Source organism: Pristis pectinata, chromosome 6, assembly GCF_009764475.1.
Source record: "Pristis pectinata isolate sPriPec2 chromosome 6, sPriPec2.1.pri, whole genome shotgun sequence".
Lineage (NCBI taxonomy): Eukaryota > Metazoa > Chordata > Chondrichthyes > Rhinopristiformes > Pristidae > Pristis > Pristis pectinata.
The window spans coordinates 72,964,272-72,984,535 of NC_067410.1; the positions used below are offsets into that span (position 1 = coordinate 72,964,272).

General features: G+C 38.3%; 1 protein-coding gene across 1 annotated transcript in view; it reads right to left on the reverse strand.

Moving 5' to 3' along the window:
* The window catches only part of slc25a36a (solute carrier family 25 member 36a), a 51,998-nt gene that overhangs the window by 25,152 nt on the left and 6,582 nt on the right, over positions 1-20,264 (reverse strand). The window contains 1 exon segment of the mRNA XM_052018126.1: positions 6,699-6,869. Coding sequence (XP_051874086.1) covers positions 6,699-6,869 — 171 coding nt within the window.

Genomic DNA, 20,264 nt, shown 5'->3' on the forward strand with positions numbered 1-20,264 from the left:
CCCATTCTTTCCCTTTAGCCTTGCAAGTACACCTTCAAATATTTATCCAATTCCCTTTTTATAGCTGCAACAATGTCTAGTCCTCATACCAAGAGGTGTCAACTGTTGCTTGCCAGCACTCCTAATTCAGGAATAATATCTTTATGTTTGCAACAAAGTCCATCTAGTTCCTTGGTTTAACACATCTGCGCTCTACCCTAGACACAAGAGCAGAAAGTTAGATGTGCTAGCATCAGACCTTCAGCTCATTCCTGACTTCTGCAGAGGAACATACAGATCACATGAATCAGAGGCAAACAGTGCACAAAGATCACCTCACCAGAAGTTTTACGCAGAACTACCAACAAAAAGGCACGAACATATGGGCCTTTATTTGTCATTCATGAACCAGACATTACAGATTGCTTGACATTTCTTAAATTTAAATGCTGACTTCATGTCAAAAATAAAAGAAATTAAACTCAATTATAACTGCTCCTCTACTAAGTCCTTGATGGGCCACAGTTCCACCTTTATTACTTCAGAAATGTACTATTTCATATTCAAGCCTTAAAAAGGTTTCAGCAGATACCAATGCAGAATTCAACTCTACTTAAATTGTCAATGAGAAATTTACACCCTATGATAAAGATAAGAAACCATTTCAAATATTGTGAAGGAAATTTAACACTACTTTCTACAAGTGAATATGGAGCAAAACTAAATAAAAAGCATTCTGTTGTGAGAACCATTGTACTTTTAAAGACAAGATTTATGGACAGGTAGCAAAATTGCTAATCATATACAGACTGGCCACAATTTAACACAGACCTTGTTCCTGCAAACTACCTATTGCAGCCCTGCTCATTATTGTAAGCTTATGATCTGATCAAAAGAAAATTACAGACACTAACCATCTGAATCTAATACAATTTAGAGAATGAGAACACAGGCGACCCGCAGTATAACCATTTGGGTAACAGAAATTCACTTTTACAGAATTCATAAATCACTACCCGAAAATTGGAGATCAGGATTAAAATTCACTCCGAGTTTATGTGGAAAAAATAAATAAATATTCCCCCCCTCAACTCGTGATTTTTGATTCATGCGCAGATGATGCAGCTCTGCATTACGGAAGTTGTAATGCAGGCTATTTTCTAGGAAGGCAACTACCTCATAATAAGGGAGTCACCTATATTAGCCTGTTGCAATTCATGCACTAGGACACATGGATCTCTCTGCATTTAAGAGCTCTGCCATCTTACCATTTGGATAATGCATTCCTTTTTTATTGTGTCTACGGCAAATTTAACAATATTCTCAGTGACTTCATTTGGATTATTCATAAAATTGAAAAGTTCCAATCTGTGTGGCACACCATTCATTGTATCACATTTACTTGAGAAAACCCGGTTATGCCTACTGTTTCTTGTTATCCAGTTGATCTTCCATCTACACCAATGTACAGCACACTGGCACAGCCATTACAACTACTCCCTAACATTTCTAGGCACCTGGGTTCAATCTGACCTCAGGTGCTATCAGGTGTTCTGCCAATGATTGGCTGTTCCAGTTTCTTCCCACATTCCAAAGAATTACTGGTATATTAGTTAGCTACTGTAAATTATCCCTTAATGATGGCAATTGAAAACTGAAAAATTGCAAATGCTAGAAATCTGAAATTAAAAAAGTGCTGAAGACACCACCTGACATCTTCCCTTCCCTGTCCCATTCAGCATTCCAAAGGGATTGTTCCTTTTTGCGAATCCCTGGTCCACTCTTCCACCTCCATCAACCATTCCCCTCTTCATTTTCCTATGCAACTGCAGAGTACACAACGATCGCTCTTTAATCTCATCCCTTCCCACCATCCGTGGACACAAACAGTCCTTCCAGGAGGGAGAACTAATCAACTTGCAATCTAAAGTACTGCATTTGGTACTTACATCTTTGTCTCCGTGGAAATCAAATAAAGACTGCGTCAACACACAAGTGAGGAAAAGCACCTCATCTTCCATCTGGGCACGTGGCAACATTTGGCTCTCAATATCAAATTCAGCAATTTCAGGTGGCTTCCTTTTTCCATTTGTATTAACTCAGTTACTACCTGATCAGCTGGGCATTCTGATGTTCCCTTTCTTCTATGCATTCCTGCTCAACTCGTTCTGCAACTTAATAATGCTTTCTTGGTTTTCACGTTCATAAAATGTCTTCTACTCAAAATGTCAACTATTTCTTCTTCTACAGATTTTGCCCAACTTGCTGAATTTTTCAGCATTTTCTGGATTTTAATTATCTTAGTGTCAGTAAGTCACAAAAGAATCAAATGGGGAGTGCCAAAAGGGTGGGGGTGGGGGGGGGGGGCGTGGGACAGAAAATGGGATTGCTCTGCTGAGAGATGAATGGAACCAAATGGGCCAAAAAGCTTCCTTCTGACATGCTGGGAAACAAATGAAAGTTTGTACTTGGTTGCTAGGCAACAAGCTCAACAGCAAATGCAGTTGAGAAACTATCGATCAGCTACGTGGAAGTTTTAAGACTTCTCTGCTTACACAGTCTGATAAATATCAGCAGTTTCACATGGTTCCACTAACATGTCTACTGAAGATCATTTTGGCTTCTAGTTATTTGCTGTGTACATCTCCCAACCGTATTTTTTTTAACGTATACATCTTCTGGGGAGATGTGTTTCCTCTCCTTAACCAATATATTTGGATACTGGTTGACAGTCAGAATTAGTTTCAGCTTTTAATTACAGTAACCATTAACCATAATTCACATCTTAATAGTTAGCGTTGATACGATCAAGCTGACAAATCTAATAGCAGTACTATATGTCACAAGAACTGCTTCCCACCCTCCCCACCCAACCTGATCAGCATAGCCTTCTAACTCCTTTCTCCTTTAAGTGCTTGTGTACTTTTGCAAGATCACATTTATTCAATGACACAAATCTGGGATTGATGTTCTCAGATAGAAGTCAAATAATTGATGTTAAAGTTTCAGTAGACACAGACAGTCTTAACTTGAATTTGTAATCTTACACAAAGACATTCAGCCTCACGTGCTTAAGTAGGTTGTGCTTTCCATACCAATTTTTTTTTCCCACAAATACTTAATTGTTCACTGGGTCAAGAACCCCTGCTTTCTACAGTTACAGATACTTTTCCTGGAAGATCATTAGACTTTTCCTTTTGTAATTATCAGAAAAGAAATGTTTTTTGGGAAATCTGCATGCAAATTCCTGTTTCACCGTTTTCATTATCTGGAAATAGAAATGGTGGTTGTTGACATGATCAATTTAAATTTTCAATAAAGCTGTCACGCTTAGGGCAACTGAACAAGATGAAGCCTTTGTCTGATTGGGTGGTGTTTAAGGTATGGTTTAAGGATGGATTAGCAATTGGTTACATTCTCAAAAAGCAATTATTAAAGACAAATTCTGCATGGGGTATTCTTTAACAGGGTTATTGCTCTTCACTATGTTTTAAATCAACTTTATAGATAAATCAGCAAGCTCACATCATGGCCCATGACTCATACCACCTAAAGCCTCCTAATGAGGAAATGTTTCTTGCGTGCTACACATTCAAACGTAAACAGAACTGAAATTGCTAAAAGCAATCAGATGCTTTGTGGATAACACAATGCCGGAAATTTGGGAATTTTCATACATGTATGGAGCCTCCAGGGCAAGAGCAATATTAAATATCAAGCAATTAAGTGCTACGGAGTTTTGCATGTTGCAGAGGACCACAGGCGGTTCAATTTTTGAACACAAAATCAAGGCTTCAATTGGAAACTGATTTGGCATTAGTTTACAGGGAGCTAACCATGCCTGGTCCACAACCAGAGACTTCAAGATCTATTATTTTCCAGGCAGGTCCTCCTTCAGGTAATTTTCTTAGTGTTGTTTAGTTCCACAGCACTCACTCCCATCCAAATGGAAGTCCACTTATTGTCAATATGCCTCTCATACCAATGCCCATCCTTATCTACCCAATTATCTCCTCCAATCCTTCAAAAAGCATTTCCACCATGGACATCCAGCTTCCCTGCACCTTCATTACACAGCAAGATGGCAGGAGGGCCCTTTACTTCTCTGAACCGTTTCAACCAGCTCCTCTGCACATACACACACCTGGCTGAACATTGTCAGTGAACAATCACTCCTTTAATTTGCTCACTTCCACCAAACTAAAGGATCCAGCATGCCTGCTTCTAAATGGGATACGTGAAACAGTTGTTTCAGTCCTAATTAGTACCACTCCCTCTTTTTCTGGTACATTGGTGACTTAAGTGGTTCTGCTTCTGCTCTTCTATAGAAGTAAAAACATTTATCATCTTTGTTGCCAATTTTCAACCTTGGTCTCACTCTTACATAGTCCATTTCTGATTCTTCCCTTTCTCCTCCATCTCAGGCGATGAGTTAGTGCCCAATATCCATTTTACAACCACGCAGTCCCTCGATTGTCTTGATTAAATCTCCTCTCATCCTCCTTCCTACAAGGATTCCAATTCATTCCCCCCAGTTTCTCCAGCTCCATCACACCTGTTCTGATGACACCAACTTCTACAATAGTGCTTCCAAGTTGCCTTCCTTTCTCCTCAACCATTATTTTCCTTCCAATACTGTTGACTGGGCTCGCAATCACATTCTGCCTTCAATCCCACTCCTCACCCAGAAACCATATGGCTCCATTTGTCCACACCTTCAACTCCACTAGCACCCACATTGAATGGGACATCTCTAATCACCAGGCACATCTTTTCCTCCCTCCCCTCAGAATTTCCAAATGACTCAACCAATTTATCCTTCCATCTCCACCAACATCTACTCTCCTCACTGCAACTTCCCATGAAAATGCAGATATTGCCTTTTTATTTCTTCCCTACCCACCAAAGAACAAGGCAATACTATCAGATGAAGGAAAGTTTTACCTCTACTTTTTCAGATTTAGTGTATTGCATTCAAGGTTCACAATGTAACCCACTCACTGGGGAAAACAAATACACATCAGGTGACTAGTTTGCAGAACACATCCAGTTTACAAAAGATAACCCTGAAATTCCAGTTATCTGTTCTTTTAATTCTCCATCCCACTGCAACTTGTTTTTAAACTTTTTACACCATCCTACCAAATCATAATACCAATTAGAGGAAAAGAGTCATGTTCTGGCAGGCAAATTTCAGTTTTACGTCAAGGAAGCTTTATTCAAAAATGTTGGATGCCCGGCTCTGATGAAAGGTTATTGTCCTAAATCATTCCCTTTTCTCAGGTGCTGCTTAACTTGATGTTTCCAGCAGTCTTTCGAGTTTATTTTAGCACTAGCATCAGCAGCACTTTGCTTCTCCAATTTGTATCTCTTTTCTCCTGGGATTTCATTTGGCTGCTGTTTATATCTTCACGATGAATCATTTCAGATTAACCACCCTCTCTATCAGTATCGGTACCATCACCACTTGCAGTATTAGTCTCTCCTGGTCTTTACCCTATCTCAGGCATTCCTTTCGTTCTCACCACCTCTTTGCCTTTTGTGACTAAAAACTTCAAGTATGATTTTTACATTTTCTAGGCACAATGAAAAGCCAGCGACTCAAAATAGTAACAGCATCTCTCTTTATCGCTGCTACTCAACCTGCAAGTATTCCCAGCGGTTTCTGTTTTTATTTCACAATCCCCTCTTCAGTCAGTCCTGAACTCTAATCCCCTATCCAACTGATTTCCTCCAATTCCTCTACCCTGCAATCCTCTCTCCTACCCACCGCAGTCTACATCACTTCTCCTTCTGTCAGAGGAGCAAGCAGAGGAAAGGCCTTGGTGCAAACAGTATCTTGGGTAAAAGAATCTAGCTGCTGGGTTGCACCACGTCCCACCAACAAACTGGGATGCCAGTGGAACACCATGTCCAGGATCATGCTGAAAGAAATAGCACGGCCCAGTCCCAATATTTTAGGCATAAATGTTTATTCAGTAGGCGAGGAACAATGGGTGTAAGAAACAGAAAATAGAACAATGATCAGATTAGATCCTAAAGTTTGAAAGTTTGTCAGCTAGTGGATTTAGACGTACCATATGCACAGCAATCAGGTTCAAGGAACAGACAAATAATAGATTTTAGGAATGATGTCAATTGGTAAAGTCAGATATTGAGGTGGCTTTGGGAGATATAATGCTGATGTGCCATAAATTTTCATCATGGTAGTATGTAGTACTCGCAAATGACAGACAGGAAATGAGGCACCATAATCACTTGCTTCACATATACTATGGATTCTTCTGAAATGAATTTCATTGGGAGATTCAATAAAATGAACTTCTTTGCGAGACATCTCAATACAAAAGGAAAGCAAAGCTAAGACTTGTAGGATACTGTTCATTCATGAAAGAAAAAAAACAAGCCAGACTTGTCCACTTCTGACTGCCCAGGACTCCCACTGGAAGATGAATTCAGTTGTGGCATTATACTTGGGCAAAATGCTGGCTGACATTCACTATCTAGGCTTATAAATGAAACATGACCACTTTGATTAACATATCAGAAGACAAGTGTCCCCAGTACATTGATTAACTATTTAAAAATAGGCATGGGGAAAACAAAAGTCATCCACTCATTCTACTTGTAACTGATTATTTAGCTAAAAACCTGCATACAGTACAAGCTAAAAGGTACTTAGAAGCAAGATTCACATCTTGGGAATACCCCGTACTTACTTTAAACAATGCAGAGGGCCAGGGGAAACACGAGCCACTCGACCCACACGGGCTCCATTTATTGTACTGAGATCAACTTCTGGGATATAGAATGTCACAGATGATGACTGCAGTCTAGTTTTCACCACTTCTAGAGGACACGTTAAAATGGCTCCGACTGTCCCCCCGCAGCTGCAAATACAGAAAAAACATTTAATTTAGTGAAAAAGTGTTTAACACAGAAACAATCAGATTGTTATCAGTGTTTGCAGAATGGTAATGGCTCGGTGGATAAGGCCTTTATGCTGCTGAAGCATACAAACCAGGGAAGTCCTGCTGTTAACCCTTGGATTTTGATAATCTGGCTTTCTATTACTCTTGCAAAAAACAAAAAGCACTGTAAACTTTATACAGATAGGTAGTGATACCCACATTACTCAAACAGTCTGCTAGTGGGCTCTGGCTGAACATGTACCAGAAAGATTAAATAGAATAATTTGTCTAAATAAAAGCAGTGAATATGTTAAAGAACAATTTAGCTCATTGAGCTGATTCAAACAGTGGCTTAACGAAAGATTCTTATTTGTAAGGTTATTTGAAACAGTCTTCTTCTTAAGCAGTCCCTCAGGACAAAGGATAACTTGCTTCCATTCTAGTTTTGTGGCTTCTGAGGTGGTTAATGAGAGCAATGTGGGAACTGCACTCTTCCACAGATGGGGCTAGAAGTAGCTGACAGGGTAGCCTGGTGGTTGGGTTGAGATGGGCTTCTGTGTGCTCCCAGTGCATGGCCTTGAGGATATCTATCCCAAATATTCCTTTGTCACTTTGAGCAGTCAAGGGCCCCAAGGTTCCCAGGAACCAGTGGGATGCTGCATTTCTTCAAGGATGCTTTGAGCAGATCCTTGAATCATTTTCCATAAATAGAGGAGAGTTTGGAAGAGAGTACGTTTTAGAACAAAATAGGAGCAGCTGTTGTTGGAAATCTGGTGTCAGACACAGCAATATTGACCAGGCCATGCCATTTACAAACAAGTAAAACTAGGGCCTCAATACTGTCAATGTTGGCATGGGAGAGAAATATCTAGGGCTACCTCCAAAACAAAATGTCCCATGCAAGTGGTAAAAACAAAAGAGACCACCTATGTATTGTCTATTTAAAAGTTGGTAGTTGAAGTATTTTATATGCTCTGTTAATTTTAGCAGAAAAAAAGTGTTTTCTCAGTCAGATTCATAGAGTTATACAGCACGGAAACGGGGCCTTCAGCCCAACTCGTCAGTGCCAACCAAGTTGTTTACTTGAGCGGGTCGTATTTCCCTGTGTTTGGCCCATATCACTTTAAACCTTTTCTATCCATATATCTGTCTAAATGTCTTTTTAACATTGTAAATGTTCCTGCCTCTATCACTTCTCTGGCAGTTCATTCCATATACCCACCACCCTCTGCGTGAAAAGGTTGCCCCTCAGATCCCTTTTAAACTCCCCCCCCCACCTTAAACCCAAGGCCTCTACAAGAGGTTTATAAACCTGTGTACAGATTTCAGTTTTGTTTTAAAAACAATTTAAAGCATGGTAAGGGTTTTAGTATCAAATATCAGTCATGTTAGCCATTGCCAAAAGTTAAAATTACTTCCAACAGCTGCAAAGCATAAACAATTTCTTTCAGGCCAGATCAATTCCATTTCCTTTTGTTTTTTGTAAAGACTTCCCTCCCCAATATCCTCCCCTGCAAAAGCTGTAGCTCCACAGGTGAATGCAGTGTCTCTTCCTGGCCCCCTCTGATGAAACAGAGGTAGCAAGAATGCCTTATGCACAGTGGAAAGCAGTATAGCTTACTCTGATCATATCTTTAGATGTACATCCCAATATCTAGATGATAATGGATTATAATGAAACCACTCACTGGTATCTCCCTCTTCCTAGTTCAAGGAGAGGGACATTTTATCCGTCCTTCCCCCAAACATTTGAGAGATGGCGGCACTGGTGAGTTGCCTTTCAAAACTCTGCAGTTCTTCTGGTGAAGATAGTTCTGGTGCTGCTGGGTATGGAATTCTAGGATAATAGACCCAGTGCTAATGAAGGACTAGCAAAATATTTCCAAGTCAGGATGGTGCGTGACATGGAGCAGAAGCTACAGGTAGTGGTGTTCTCATCTGCCTGCTAACCTTGACTTCCTTGGTGTTGGACTTGGGAGGTGTTGTCAGAGTGTTTTAGGCAAATAATGGCAATGCATTTTGCAGAGGCGATACACTGCATCCATGAGATACTGGTGGTGGAGGGAATTAATATTTTGGGTGGTAAGTGGGATGCCGTTCAAGCAGGCTGCTTAACAAGGTTTCTGCAGGATTGTGACCATTATGTCTACTGTGTTCTTTCATCTGCCACAAAATGGGGGACAAGGTCAAGCAGGTTCGCAACCTGTCGCAGATCCAGCCTGCCAGCTGTGTCGTTCAGGTCTCAGCTAGCTTGGTGATGGACATTGTAAACGCCTCCAAGAGTACATTCGCCCCTCTTGCTATTTTCAGTGCTTCAGCCCAAATGTTGTATAACATTGAGCACGATTCATCAGCTAAGGGAGAACAGCTGGTGGTAATTACATTTCATTGCCCATGTTTGAACTGATGTCATGAGACCTCATGGGGTATACAATCAATGTTGAGGAATTCAAGGGCTACTACTTCCTGCCTGTATATCACCGTTCTGCCACTTCTAGTGCGACTTGCCCTGTCCTTGGAACAAGACAAAACCAAGGGCTGTGATGGAACAGTCTGGCACACTGTCTGCAAAGTACGATTTGTGCATAAACGTCAGCCTGTTGCTTGACTAGTCAATGGGATAATTGTCCTATCACCAGATGTTTGCAAAGAGGACTTTGCAAGGTTAACTGTGCTGGTAATGGCTTTGTTATGTCTGAATTTGTTGCCTTCATCAATGCCAGGTGGTCAGTTTGTTCTATCCTTTCTAGTGATCTTGTCTCCGAACAAAAACAGACATCATAATGGCACTGGGTGACAACTTCAGCATTTCAGAAAAATTCAAAAACAAGAAACAATATTAATAAAATTATAGAATTTCACATTAATAACAGTTCTGCACATTTTGCTGCAGCACATTCAGACTGAAATTGATCATTTGTAAGTAAAGACAAAAGACACAGCATCAAAATCTACATCTGTTAGAAATGGGTATGATGAACTTCCTAAAATCACCTGATCCAAAGGAGCCACGAGATTAAGAAATAACACTATACATCCAAAAGTAAATCTGCTTTCTGCAATTAAGTTTGAAGGTCACATGACATTCAACAATATGAATACATTTCAACATCGTGCAACAGACTCATTATACTGCCATTTTCCTTTGACAAAATTGCAAGGAATTAAAAAAAATTGCCTCTTGGCTAAACTAACAAATAATAAATCAAATATCCGTGAGTCATATCTAAATACACGAATTTCAGGACTGAAATACAAACATGAATGTGAAATTTCCGATGGAATTCATCTGCAACCTGTCACCATGCTACCAGTGGACTTGCATGGATTTCTGTAATGGAACACGATCATACACACACAAGGTTCATGTAACAAAAAAAAACAGGGCATTGTGTACACGGAAACTTAAATAGCTTTTTTAGAATCACTTTTTAAGCCACAATGCTAACTGAAGTAAAAGCTGAACAGACTCCGTGCAAACAACTTTGGTACTTCTTTCAGCATGCTCTAAGCTATTGGAAACATTATTCCTGCAATGACAGCTCTCTATGTAGTCAGATTTCAAGAATGAAAACTGCAATGTAACAACTATGACCATGATCTAATAAAACACATAATTAACATGCAGAACTAATTGTAGAATTAAAAGTGAGCACATGACTCCTCAGCACCCGAAACAAGTTAAAGGATATTAGTCCAAATCAAAGAATTAAAACAGAAGGATGTTTTACAAGATTAAAATAGCAACATTAGAATTATTCTATTGGTTGGGTGGGGGGGGGAAAGAAAGGGAGTAGAGACTTTGGAAATCTACCTCAAATTGAAGACTGAATAATGAGGTACATTAGTACAAGAGATGTCAGAAAAGACTTTATTAAGCAATTATTCAAAAAGACACAGGAAATAAAATACAGCAGGATTTGTTTATTTGCAAGCAAATGAATGGACACACACGAAGAGGAAAGTTCAACATTGTTTTTTGTTAAATATATAAACATCAGACAAATGGCAGATAGGTGAAGCACATATTCACAAGTGTCAAGGTCAACAGCTCTCAAAATTAGCAATTCCAATTTATTAATTCCAACATTCTTTCAAAAAAAGGTATTTTAATTAAATATAAATATCTGGAATTATGTTCTGTATTTCATGAGAGAAACAAAGACACAGCACTGACAACGCCAGTAAGACTAAAGAACTAATTGTTTACTTCAGGTAGGGGAAAGAGGGAGAACATGCACCAACCTATATTGGTAGATCGTGGTGGAAAGGGTCAGTAGCTTTAAATTCCTGCCTGTTAAGATATCGGATGACCTGTTCTAGGCCCAGAACATAGATGCAATCAATCACAAAGCAGGCGTGCCAGTGTCTTTACTTTCTTAGTAAGTTACGGAGGTTCGGCATGTCCCCGAACACTACAAACTTCTACAGATGTACAGTTGAAAGTATTCTGACTGGTTGCATCATGGTCTGGTACGGCAATTTGAATGCACAGGAACACATGAAACTGCAAGAGTAGTGGACTCAGCCCAATAAATTATGGCACCCCTCCCCACCATCAGAAGTATCTTCATGAGGCACTACCTCAAGGCGGCAACATCTATCAAAGATCCCCACCATCAGGCCATGCCATCTTCTCACAGCTACCAGTGGGCAGGAGATACAGAAACCTCAAGTCCCACATCAACCATTTGGTTCCTGAACCAACCTGCACAACTCTAATCACTACCTCAGTATAGCAACACTAAGACCACTTTGCATAACAATGGACTGTTTTTTTTTGTTAATTGTGTTCTTGTATAATTTTGTATAACAGTAGTGTAGCAGTTAGCGTAATGCTATTACAGCGCTAGCAACCAGGGTTCAATTCCGGCCACTGCCTGTAAGGAGTTTGTACGTTCTCCCCATGTCTGCGTGGGTTTCCTCCGGGTGCTCCGGTTTCCTCCCACATTCCAAAGACATATGGGTTAGGAAGTTGTGGGCATGCTACGCTGGCGCCAGAAGCGTGGCAACACTTGCGGGCTGCCCCCAAAACACACTACACAAAAGATGTATTCCACTGTGTTGTGATGTACATATGACTAATAAAGATATCTTAAGATATGTTTTTCTTGTGAATGTTGTGTATCTGATGCTATGTGCCTACGATGCTGCTGCAAGCAAGTTTTTCATTTCATCTGTGCATACAGGTACTTGCACATATAACAGTAAACTTGACCTTGACATCAACATTAGAACTGAAAGTGCTGCAACACATGCATGCATCCAAAATCCCTGAAAACCATGGGGTGAAGAAAATAAGAATGAAGATCTCCAGCACGAAGAATAACTGTAATTGAATACAACTGACATGTCACGATTTAGGGTCTTATTTGGTTCCTATAAAGTTCCTATGATCTGAGTGGTTAACAAAGTTGGGTGTCCAGCACATTCTGTGAAAAGCTTTTAAAAATATCAAGAGAAGATTATAGTTGAATATTGGTCTTCCAAAAGGTAAAGCATTTGGGAGCCAACTATGGCGCTCAGATACTTTTAAGACTCACAAAAGATCTGCTAGTCAGTTTTCTTTAGGGTCACATCACAATGATTTCTGTCAACCATCCAAAAAAAGTGAATATTGTTAGAAATGAAAATTACAGACAAAAGAAAAATTGATTCCAGTTTTCTTCAGTTTCTACAAGCAACCCTTAAGCGTTAGCAGCATTCCAAGTACTTTTCATTGTATCTTTACAGATCTGGTATTTATTAAATATTAGAATAATTGTAGAAACCAAGAACCAGTGATTTGCTAAACTGTTCATATTCAATGTCCTAATAATAAGAGCAGATAAACTTGCAGAATTCTTCTTGAAGTACAACAACTCCATGCTTAAACAAGTTGGAAGCTAACATACAAGGAGAAGTTAAACTAGACATTCCAAAAGTTTCTTCTCTAAAATTATCAAGTTTTGATAGACAGAGTACAACAGAAATTTACAATTAAAAGCACAGTAAAATAACAAAGTATATTTGGACTTGTCTGCAAAAATGACTAAACTTTCAGATTTGACTCCATACAGTAACGATAATGCATCTTAGCCAGGATGGCAACTGAAATGTCACTGCTATCCTGTTGTACATGCCAAAAATAAGTGTGTATGTGGATATTGTGATAAAAAGGATCAGCCCTGGGAAGAATACTGTTCAAAGTACAACCGAAGTTACTCCCAATGCTTGTGTTCAACAACGGAAAAGGCACATGAAGCTTTTCAAAATCTTTGAAACTGTAAGTGTTGTTTAATTCCAAAGAGAAGCAAAAAAAGTGAATGACTTAAAAAGAAAAAACTCTTACTGTCACACATTATCTTCATAGGATCAGACCAATTCTCTATGAAGTTGAACTGAACAGTACAGGTTTACAACACTGCAGAGAATGGAACCTTTACACACCTGGGTGCATTAAAAAACAATGCACATGTAGAGCATAAATTTGGACTAATCAGTAGCTTTCAGGGAAAAATGAATTTAATAGAACTAAAGGAATCACATCCACACAAATTGAGAAAATAGTCTTTGTATTTCAGTTCCAAGTTTAAATAATATTGTCAACATGAGGGAATCAATTAAGATAATTTACCATCTTAAGTTGCGAATTAACCTAGCAAAGCGTGTATAGGTTTATCATGCAACTGCAGGCCAACATAGATAAGTAATATACCAAAATTAAACTACAAATGTTGAAAGATCATGAGATTATACACTAACATTTCACACTAACGTACATTTGAAAATCCAGATGTCTTTTGTTCCTGTAAAGATAGGAATTGGGACACATTTCATTAATGGTATGCATCAGTGGTATTCACTGGTGTCCAACAGTATTACATGTTTCCGTTACTCACGAGCCATCTTGTGGCCCTCAACTCAGATCACCAGTTTTTTTTTTACTTGCAAGCATTTTTTACATTAATAATCAAGCATACAAATTAACTAATTTTAAATACTTGAACAAACAAGTAAGATAAGAAATCTCTATTAGTCACATGTACATCGAAACACACAGTAAAATGCATCTTCTGCGTAGACTGTTCTGGGGGCAGCTCCCAAGTGTCGCCACGCTTCCAGTGCCAATATAGCATTATGTAGTTCAACTACACAACAAACATGTACAACTAGGACCTATGCTATTCTCTTGTTAACTTTATTCTAAAGTTCAGTTTCCCAATTAACTAACTCACAGAGATCATGTTGCTTCATGGCAATGCTGAGGGTGATTGTGCCTCTCGTTTTCAAAATTGTGTCATGGGAAATTGCCTAGAATGGCATTTGACTACTAACTGTGGTCATGTGGCATAGAATGGATAGGAAAATTGTGACCAAGATAAAACACCAATTGTTACTAGCAATTGTAAGTTTTGAATTCAGATCTCGATTGTGATGATCAGCATCTTTCAGTATCAACCACCTTTCAAGTAAAACTAACAACTTTTGTTGTGATGATGTGAAAATCATTTCGGCAGTTAAAACTCAAGGAATTAAATGTGAATGAAAAGGAGACAAAAAGAACTTCAGGATTGTTCTGTTTTTCTCTCTAAAAGCATTACAGAGATTGAAATTTATATGTTTATATTTTACAACAAGAATAAGAACAAAATCAATACAAGATAGGCACTACCTAGGCTGTATAACAGATGGTTTTCTAGTAACATGTAAAATCGATCACAAAAAGCAAAGGTGAATTCTTTTGAACATTAAGTCTATTAACTCATATCCAAAGATTACAAAGGCCTGTATAAATTAAACATGTGACTGAAAACATGTGATTGGAGAGTTAATAAATGTTGTATAGTTTTCAGTCATCAAGACCTTCAATGTTTTGTTAAAATGAAAAAGATCCAATTCACACAAACTTTTGTTGGCTTCAAATGGAACTCTTCAGCTTGGAATTAAAAAGAGTAAACAAAGTAATGACCAGAGTCCAAATGTAAAAAACCAGCCAAATAAAGCTGAAGCAAAATGTTTGATGTCACGTCACTTTATTTCAGAAAGGGATATAAAGTTACAAAAGTGAAAATGTTTGTGGAGTACAAAGAAGTTGAAGATTAAAAATGAAGGAAAAGGATTAGCCAAAAGCATTTATTGCAACAAGGGCATTCAATGTCAGAAAGTTAAAGAATAAAAGAAAAGCAACGCAACGCATGAAGGGATGTAGTACTAATTAGAGACTACTGTAGTGGCTACAGCTGCACAATTAAATACAAGCCAAAACAAATTATGAATTTAGCAAACAAGACATAAAATTCTGAATAGGAACCCCAATACCTAAAAGGCAGCCATCAATTTTGCTGTCAATTTCTTCATTAATATGCACAAAATAGCAATAAGTTACAGCATTTTGAGATTGTTATTAATTAAACTCGTCACAGAATTAAAAAAAGTTAGCAATCCAAATTATCTTGTAGCACTAATCATCATCCACGCTAAACTACTTCTGTCACAGAAAATTAGCTATCATTCTTTCAGCTAGTAATTACTGGAGATTTGAAGACAATTTTAATAATTTTGAGAAATATTATTTTTCTTTTTCTCTCAAATTATCTCTCGTGCCCTCTCAGAAGTCACCCACTAAATTGTACTTCTTAGTCCTTCTGCTGTTTACTTCCCAATTCTTTTTAATCTGATTGGTTTACAAGATACCCCATCGGTTGCACTAAGGTCCTGGATACCAGCTCTTTTGGTGTACCATCTTCTGTTTTCACTTCTAGCAACTTTGTTTGCCTAGACTGAAGATTTTGGAGATTTAGAACATACAAGTTTTAAACATCCTTTAAAACTACTGTAATCCTCGTGAACCTTGCAAATACACAAATAGCACAAAAAAAACTCTAGCTAGAAGCTCAAATCCAGCTTAAAGCCTATGATAAAGTAACTATTACAAACGTGACTGGGAGCTAGATAAGAGAAATTGGGAGAGAAGTGGCAATTTTGTTAAAACATACAGTATATGTTCTATGGTTAGAGTAGGATGAAAATCTTACTGGTTAGTAGTAATGTAGTGCTGATGGTAGGGAAGAGAAAGTGCTTGTTGCATATAACATATAAAAGGATGTCATTTTCAAATGACTGAAACCAGAACAGTTCAAGTAATAGGAATAGTTTTCTGAACAGTGGAGTTTGAAAATAACAAGATAGTAAGCCAATTTAGCTAATTTAATAAATAAAAAATAATAATCTGACAATTATTGTCTAGTGCTTTAAACACTTACAATCGAATGATAAAGGAACAGCTTTAAGTAATGAAACAATACAATTTGTATCATCAAGAGAAAACGAGTGGCCTAAATTAAGGTTTGTAATTTTTTTTAAAAAACTATCCCTTCAAAGGGTAGAAGAAATCTGTAAAACTATTCCCCAAAAGCCTGTGGGATAATGGGTCAATTGAAATTTAGGAAAAAACCCATGGACTTAAGTATGAGTAAGATATCAAAGGCAGATAACTAACTCCTCTTCATCTCTATTTAACTGATCCAAGAGAATATTAGAAGCTGATAAAGGAGCTAACGGCCTTTTCATTTGTATTTTCCTGAGGCTTTTCTAAAAGTTCAAAGTAGTTTATAAAGTTCCTTCTCAATCCTTGTCTCCCCAAATATTATTCACAAGGCACTAACTCACACTGCATTTGTACAACTCTACAGGCACTAGGAGTCATTCCAAGAACCCAAAAAGCATGTGTTTGAAAAGGACACAGCAGAGAGGGGCATTGTGCCTGTAACTAATTTGATCTTCACCCAACATGTTCCAACACAAACTAAGTGACATCTTGGTTCCTTAACTACTGTGACATTCAGTATGGTACCATGTACTGCATTTATCCATGAAGTATAATGGCAGTTATTGGTCATCAAATTCTTAAGTAACTAGTAACATGCCAAATAAGTTTTAACATGTGTAGTCTGAACAGTGGATAATTTGAGGATGAAGGGCCACCTATAGCTGAACTAATCGATGAACAAATTCATACTCTAAAGTCTAACAATTTTGAAGATCTCAGAACTTGCAAATCAATAAAAATGTACATTAGGAAAAGACCCTCAAAAGTATAATGTCAAAAGATACTGCCATTTAACTCATCTTACTTTTTGTTTCCATTCCCACAAACTGACAAAACATTCAGATAACAATGAATGCGTTCACAAACTTCATACAAAGAACCAAGTTACAGAACTCTTTAGAATCTACGAAGTTGAAGAATCCATAGATAACATATTATTGGTAATGAGGTTCAAAAAAAGGTAAAAGTAATCTAAACCCCATACCTACTGACAAATAAAGTTCACCATTAGGAAAAAGTCTCAAGTATTCTAATCACTTTCAGCTGATGAACTTCATGAAGAAAGTTGAATGGAAATGCAGTTAAGACCTCACTCAATTTTGCAAGACCACGTTAGCTCACAAGATGACAAAAAGAGACTGCAAACGCTAAAATCTAGAAGAAAAAATAGAACATTGGAAGAACTGGTCCTGATACAGTGTTTCCATCCAACTTAAACTTTTTGCCTCTACAGGTGCTGTTTAACCTGCTAGTTTTTCCAGTATTCTCTTTTATATTACCTCAAATTGATCCGAGAGGTGTTTGCCAAATAACCTAAAAGGGTCACAAGGTAAGCATGACAACAACGTCCTTGTATAGTGCACATCACCCACAGACACGCATAATACTTACGCTCTTTTGGGAGCATAATATGATCTTTTTTGATACATGGACATGGGCAGCAGGTAGGTACAATGAATGTACCATGAGTTAAATGGTTCCACTGTTGCATGCAGTGAACCTACGATGATAATTCCAGCTGAACAGCCAAAGTGCAATGAAGTTGACGACACTATTTTTTCCAAAATGCAAATTAGTAATATTCCCCTCGGTGAATAATGAAACAACAGCAGACTTGTCATTTTCTCTATACGTCCACTGGTATGAAGAAATGTCAGTAATAGAGCAGGCTACAAGGACCCTCAGTAAACTGATGTTTGCCTTTACGATATTCAGCAATAACTGCTTTTAACGTGCGTTGGTCCAGAGCACCTGAAAAAGATTCCTCCCCACCACCATTTCTTCTAAACACTCAAATCAATTTGCTAGTTCTTCCCCTCTTCCCCCCCCCGTTACAGCGTTTCTTATTCTACACTTAAAATATCACTTTTATTCTAACTGGTTCTGTTAGATTGGACATCTGAAGATTCTCTTAACGTTGATGATCAGTGAAATGTAGTTGCATCTACTATGCAACTGGTGGAGGAAAAAGTACACAGAAACAATTGCTAGTAAAATAACACAGGGCAAGAGGCTTCAAGGTGAATGGAGCTGGTAACAACAAACTACAAGTCCAGATAATCACACGAAAACTGAAAAGCTAGAACAAGTAATTTTTTTTTGAAAAAGAGTTCCTTCTGACCTTTACATACTGGGTAAAATATTATGAACACTGAAGACATGAGATGCATTGGTAGGGTTTTTGTTATCTCTTTATTCATGTGCTAAACAGGAAACGAAAATTACTTGTTTGGATGAATGATTCACTAAATAATATTGGGCAAGAATTTTGTGCAAACTATGATTTATGTACAAACTACATAACTTAAGGGCAGATAAACAGTTAAACTTAACCGTTGACCAAACTTTGCCTGCAGGTTTTTGCAAAAATGACATCCAGTATCACTGGCATATGTTGTGAAATTTGGTTGTTTGTGGCAGCAGTACAGTGCAAGACATAAAAATTATTTAGTGAATCATTCATCCAAACAAGTAATTTTCATTTCCTGTTTAGCACATGAATAAAGGGATAACAAAAACCCTACCAATGCACTAAATAAATAGTGCAAGAGGAATAATGAGGTAGTGTTCATGGAGCTTTCAGAAATCTGATGGCAGAGGTGAAGAAGCTGTTCCTGAAATGTTGAATGTGGGTCTTCAGGCTCCTGTACCTCCTCCCCAATGGTAGTAACATGAAGAGGGCATGTCCCAGGTGGTGAAGGTCCTTAATGATGGATGCTGCCTTCTTGAGGCACCACCTCTTGAAGGTGTCCTTGACAGCAGGAAGAGTTGTGCCTGTGATGGAGCTGACTGAGTTTACAACCCTCTGCAGCCTCTTTCCATCCTGCACATTGGAGCCTCCATACCAGGCGGTGACGCAACCAGTCAGAATGCTCTCCACTGTACATCTGTAGAAATTTGCAAGAGACTTTGGTGACATACCAAATCCCCTCAAACTCCTAATGAAGTAGAATCGCTGGCGTGCCTTCTTTGTGATTGCATCACTGTGTTGGGCCCAAAATAGATCATCTGAGATCCAACTGTCTGGTAAAGCATTAAACAGAGAGCAGTTCCTATACAGGCACATAGATAGGAACTGAACATACTTTGCCACAGCAACGGCAAGTGCATTTCAGTTTAAGTACCTTTAACAGCAAACTAAACCTTAGTTATTGCTGGGCAACTTCTCTGACATTGATAAATAGGAGTATAGAGTTCCTTTGCTTCAACAATGCACTGTCAGTGCAGATTTTAAGCATGCTTTCTTTCAGAAACAAATCACTATTTTCCTTTCTGTATCTGCTACAATATATAATTTATTATTCTAACTTACAGTCCCTGTATAGACAGTAATGTTCAATCCTCAGCATAATTGATGATGACACCTAGCAGCTTGCCCCAGTATGTACAGGTGCCAGATTGTCTATTCAATGCACTGTGTCACTTTGATCTGTAAATTCAGAGCAACTTCTCTCACAAAAGTTCATGGAAATACAACAGATAAAAGCAATGACCTGTCTAATAAAATAGTGCCATCATTCTTTCACTTCTGGCCCCATTGAAGAACCTCACACTTTGGGAAAAGGATGGGGGAGGGGTGAAATTTAGGGATGCCTCAATACAACAATATAACACACCTGTAAACTGAGAAACCAAAAACAGGAGAGTCAGAGATTTTGCATCAAAATAACACAAGATCTGTTATTAGGTGACTAAAACTGATCTTCATATCCCCACTGGAGGCTGAAGGAGAAAGAACAAAAATAAATCAGCCCCCACAGCTTATATTCATCCAGAAATTACACTTGGAATTGATTACAGAGCTGATCTCAGAAACACAGAATTCTGAAACAGTCAGGTCAGGCAGCATTTGTGGAGAGAGATGAAGAATTAATATTTCAAGTCAATGACCTTGCATCAGAAATGTTCTGATGAAAGGTCAATGACCCGAAACATTCTCTGCTTCTTTCCAATTCTGCTCAACCTGCTGCATTTCTCTAACATACTATCATAATCCTCGCCTGCTTCTCAACTGATCTGTACTTTCACTCTACTTTTGCTTGTTTCAGCTATAGGATTCACAT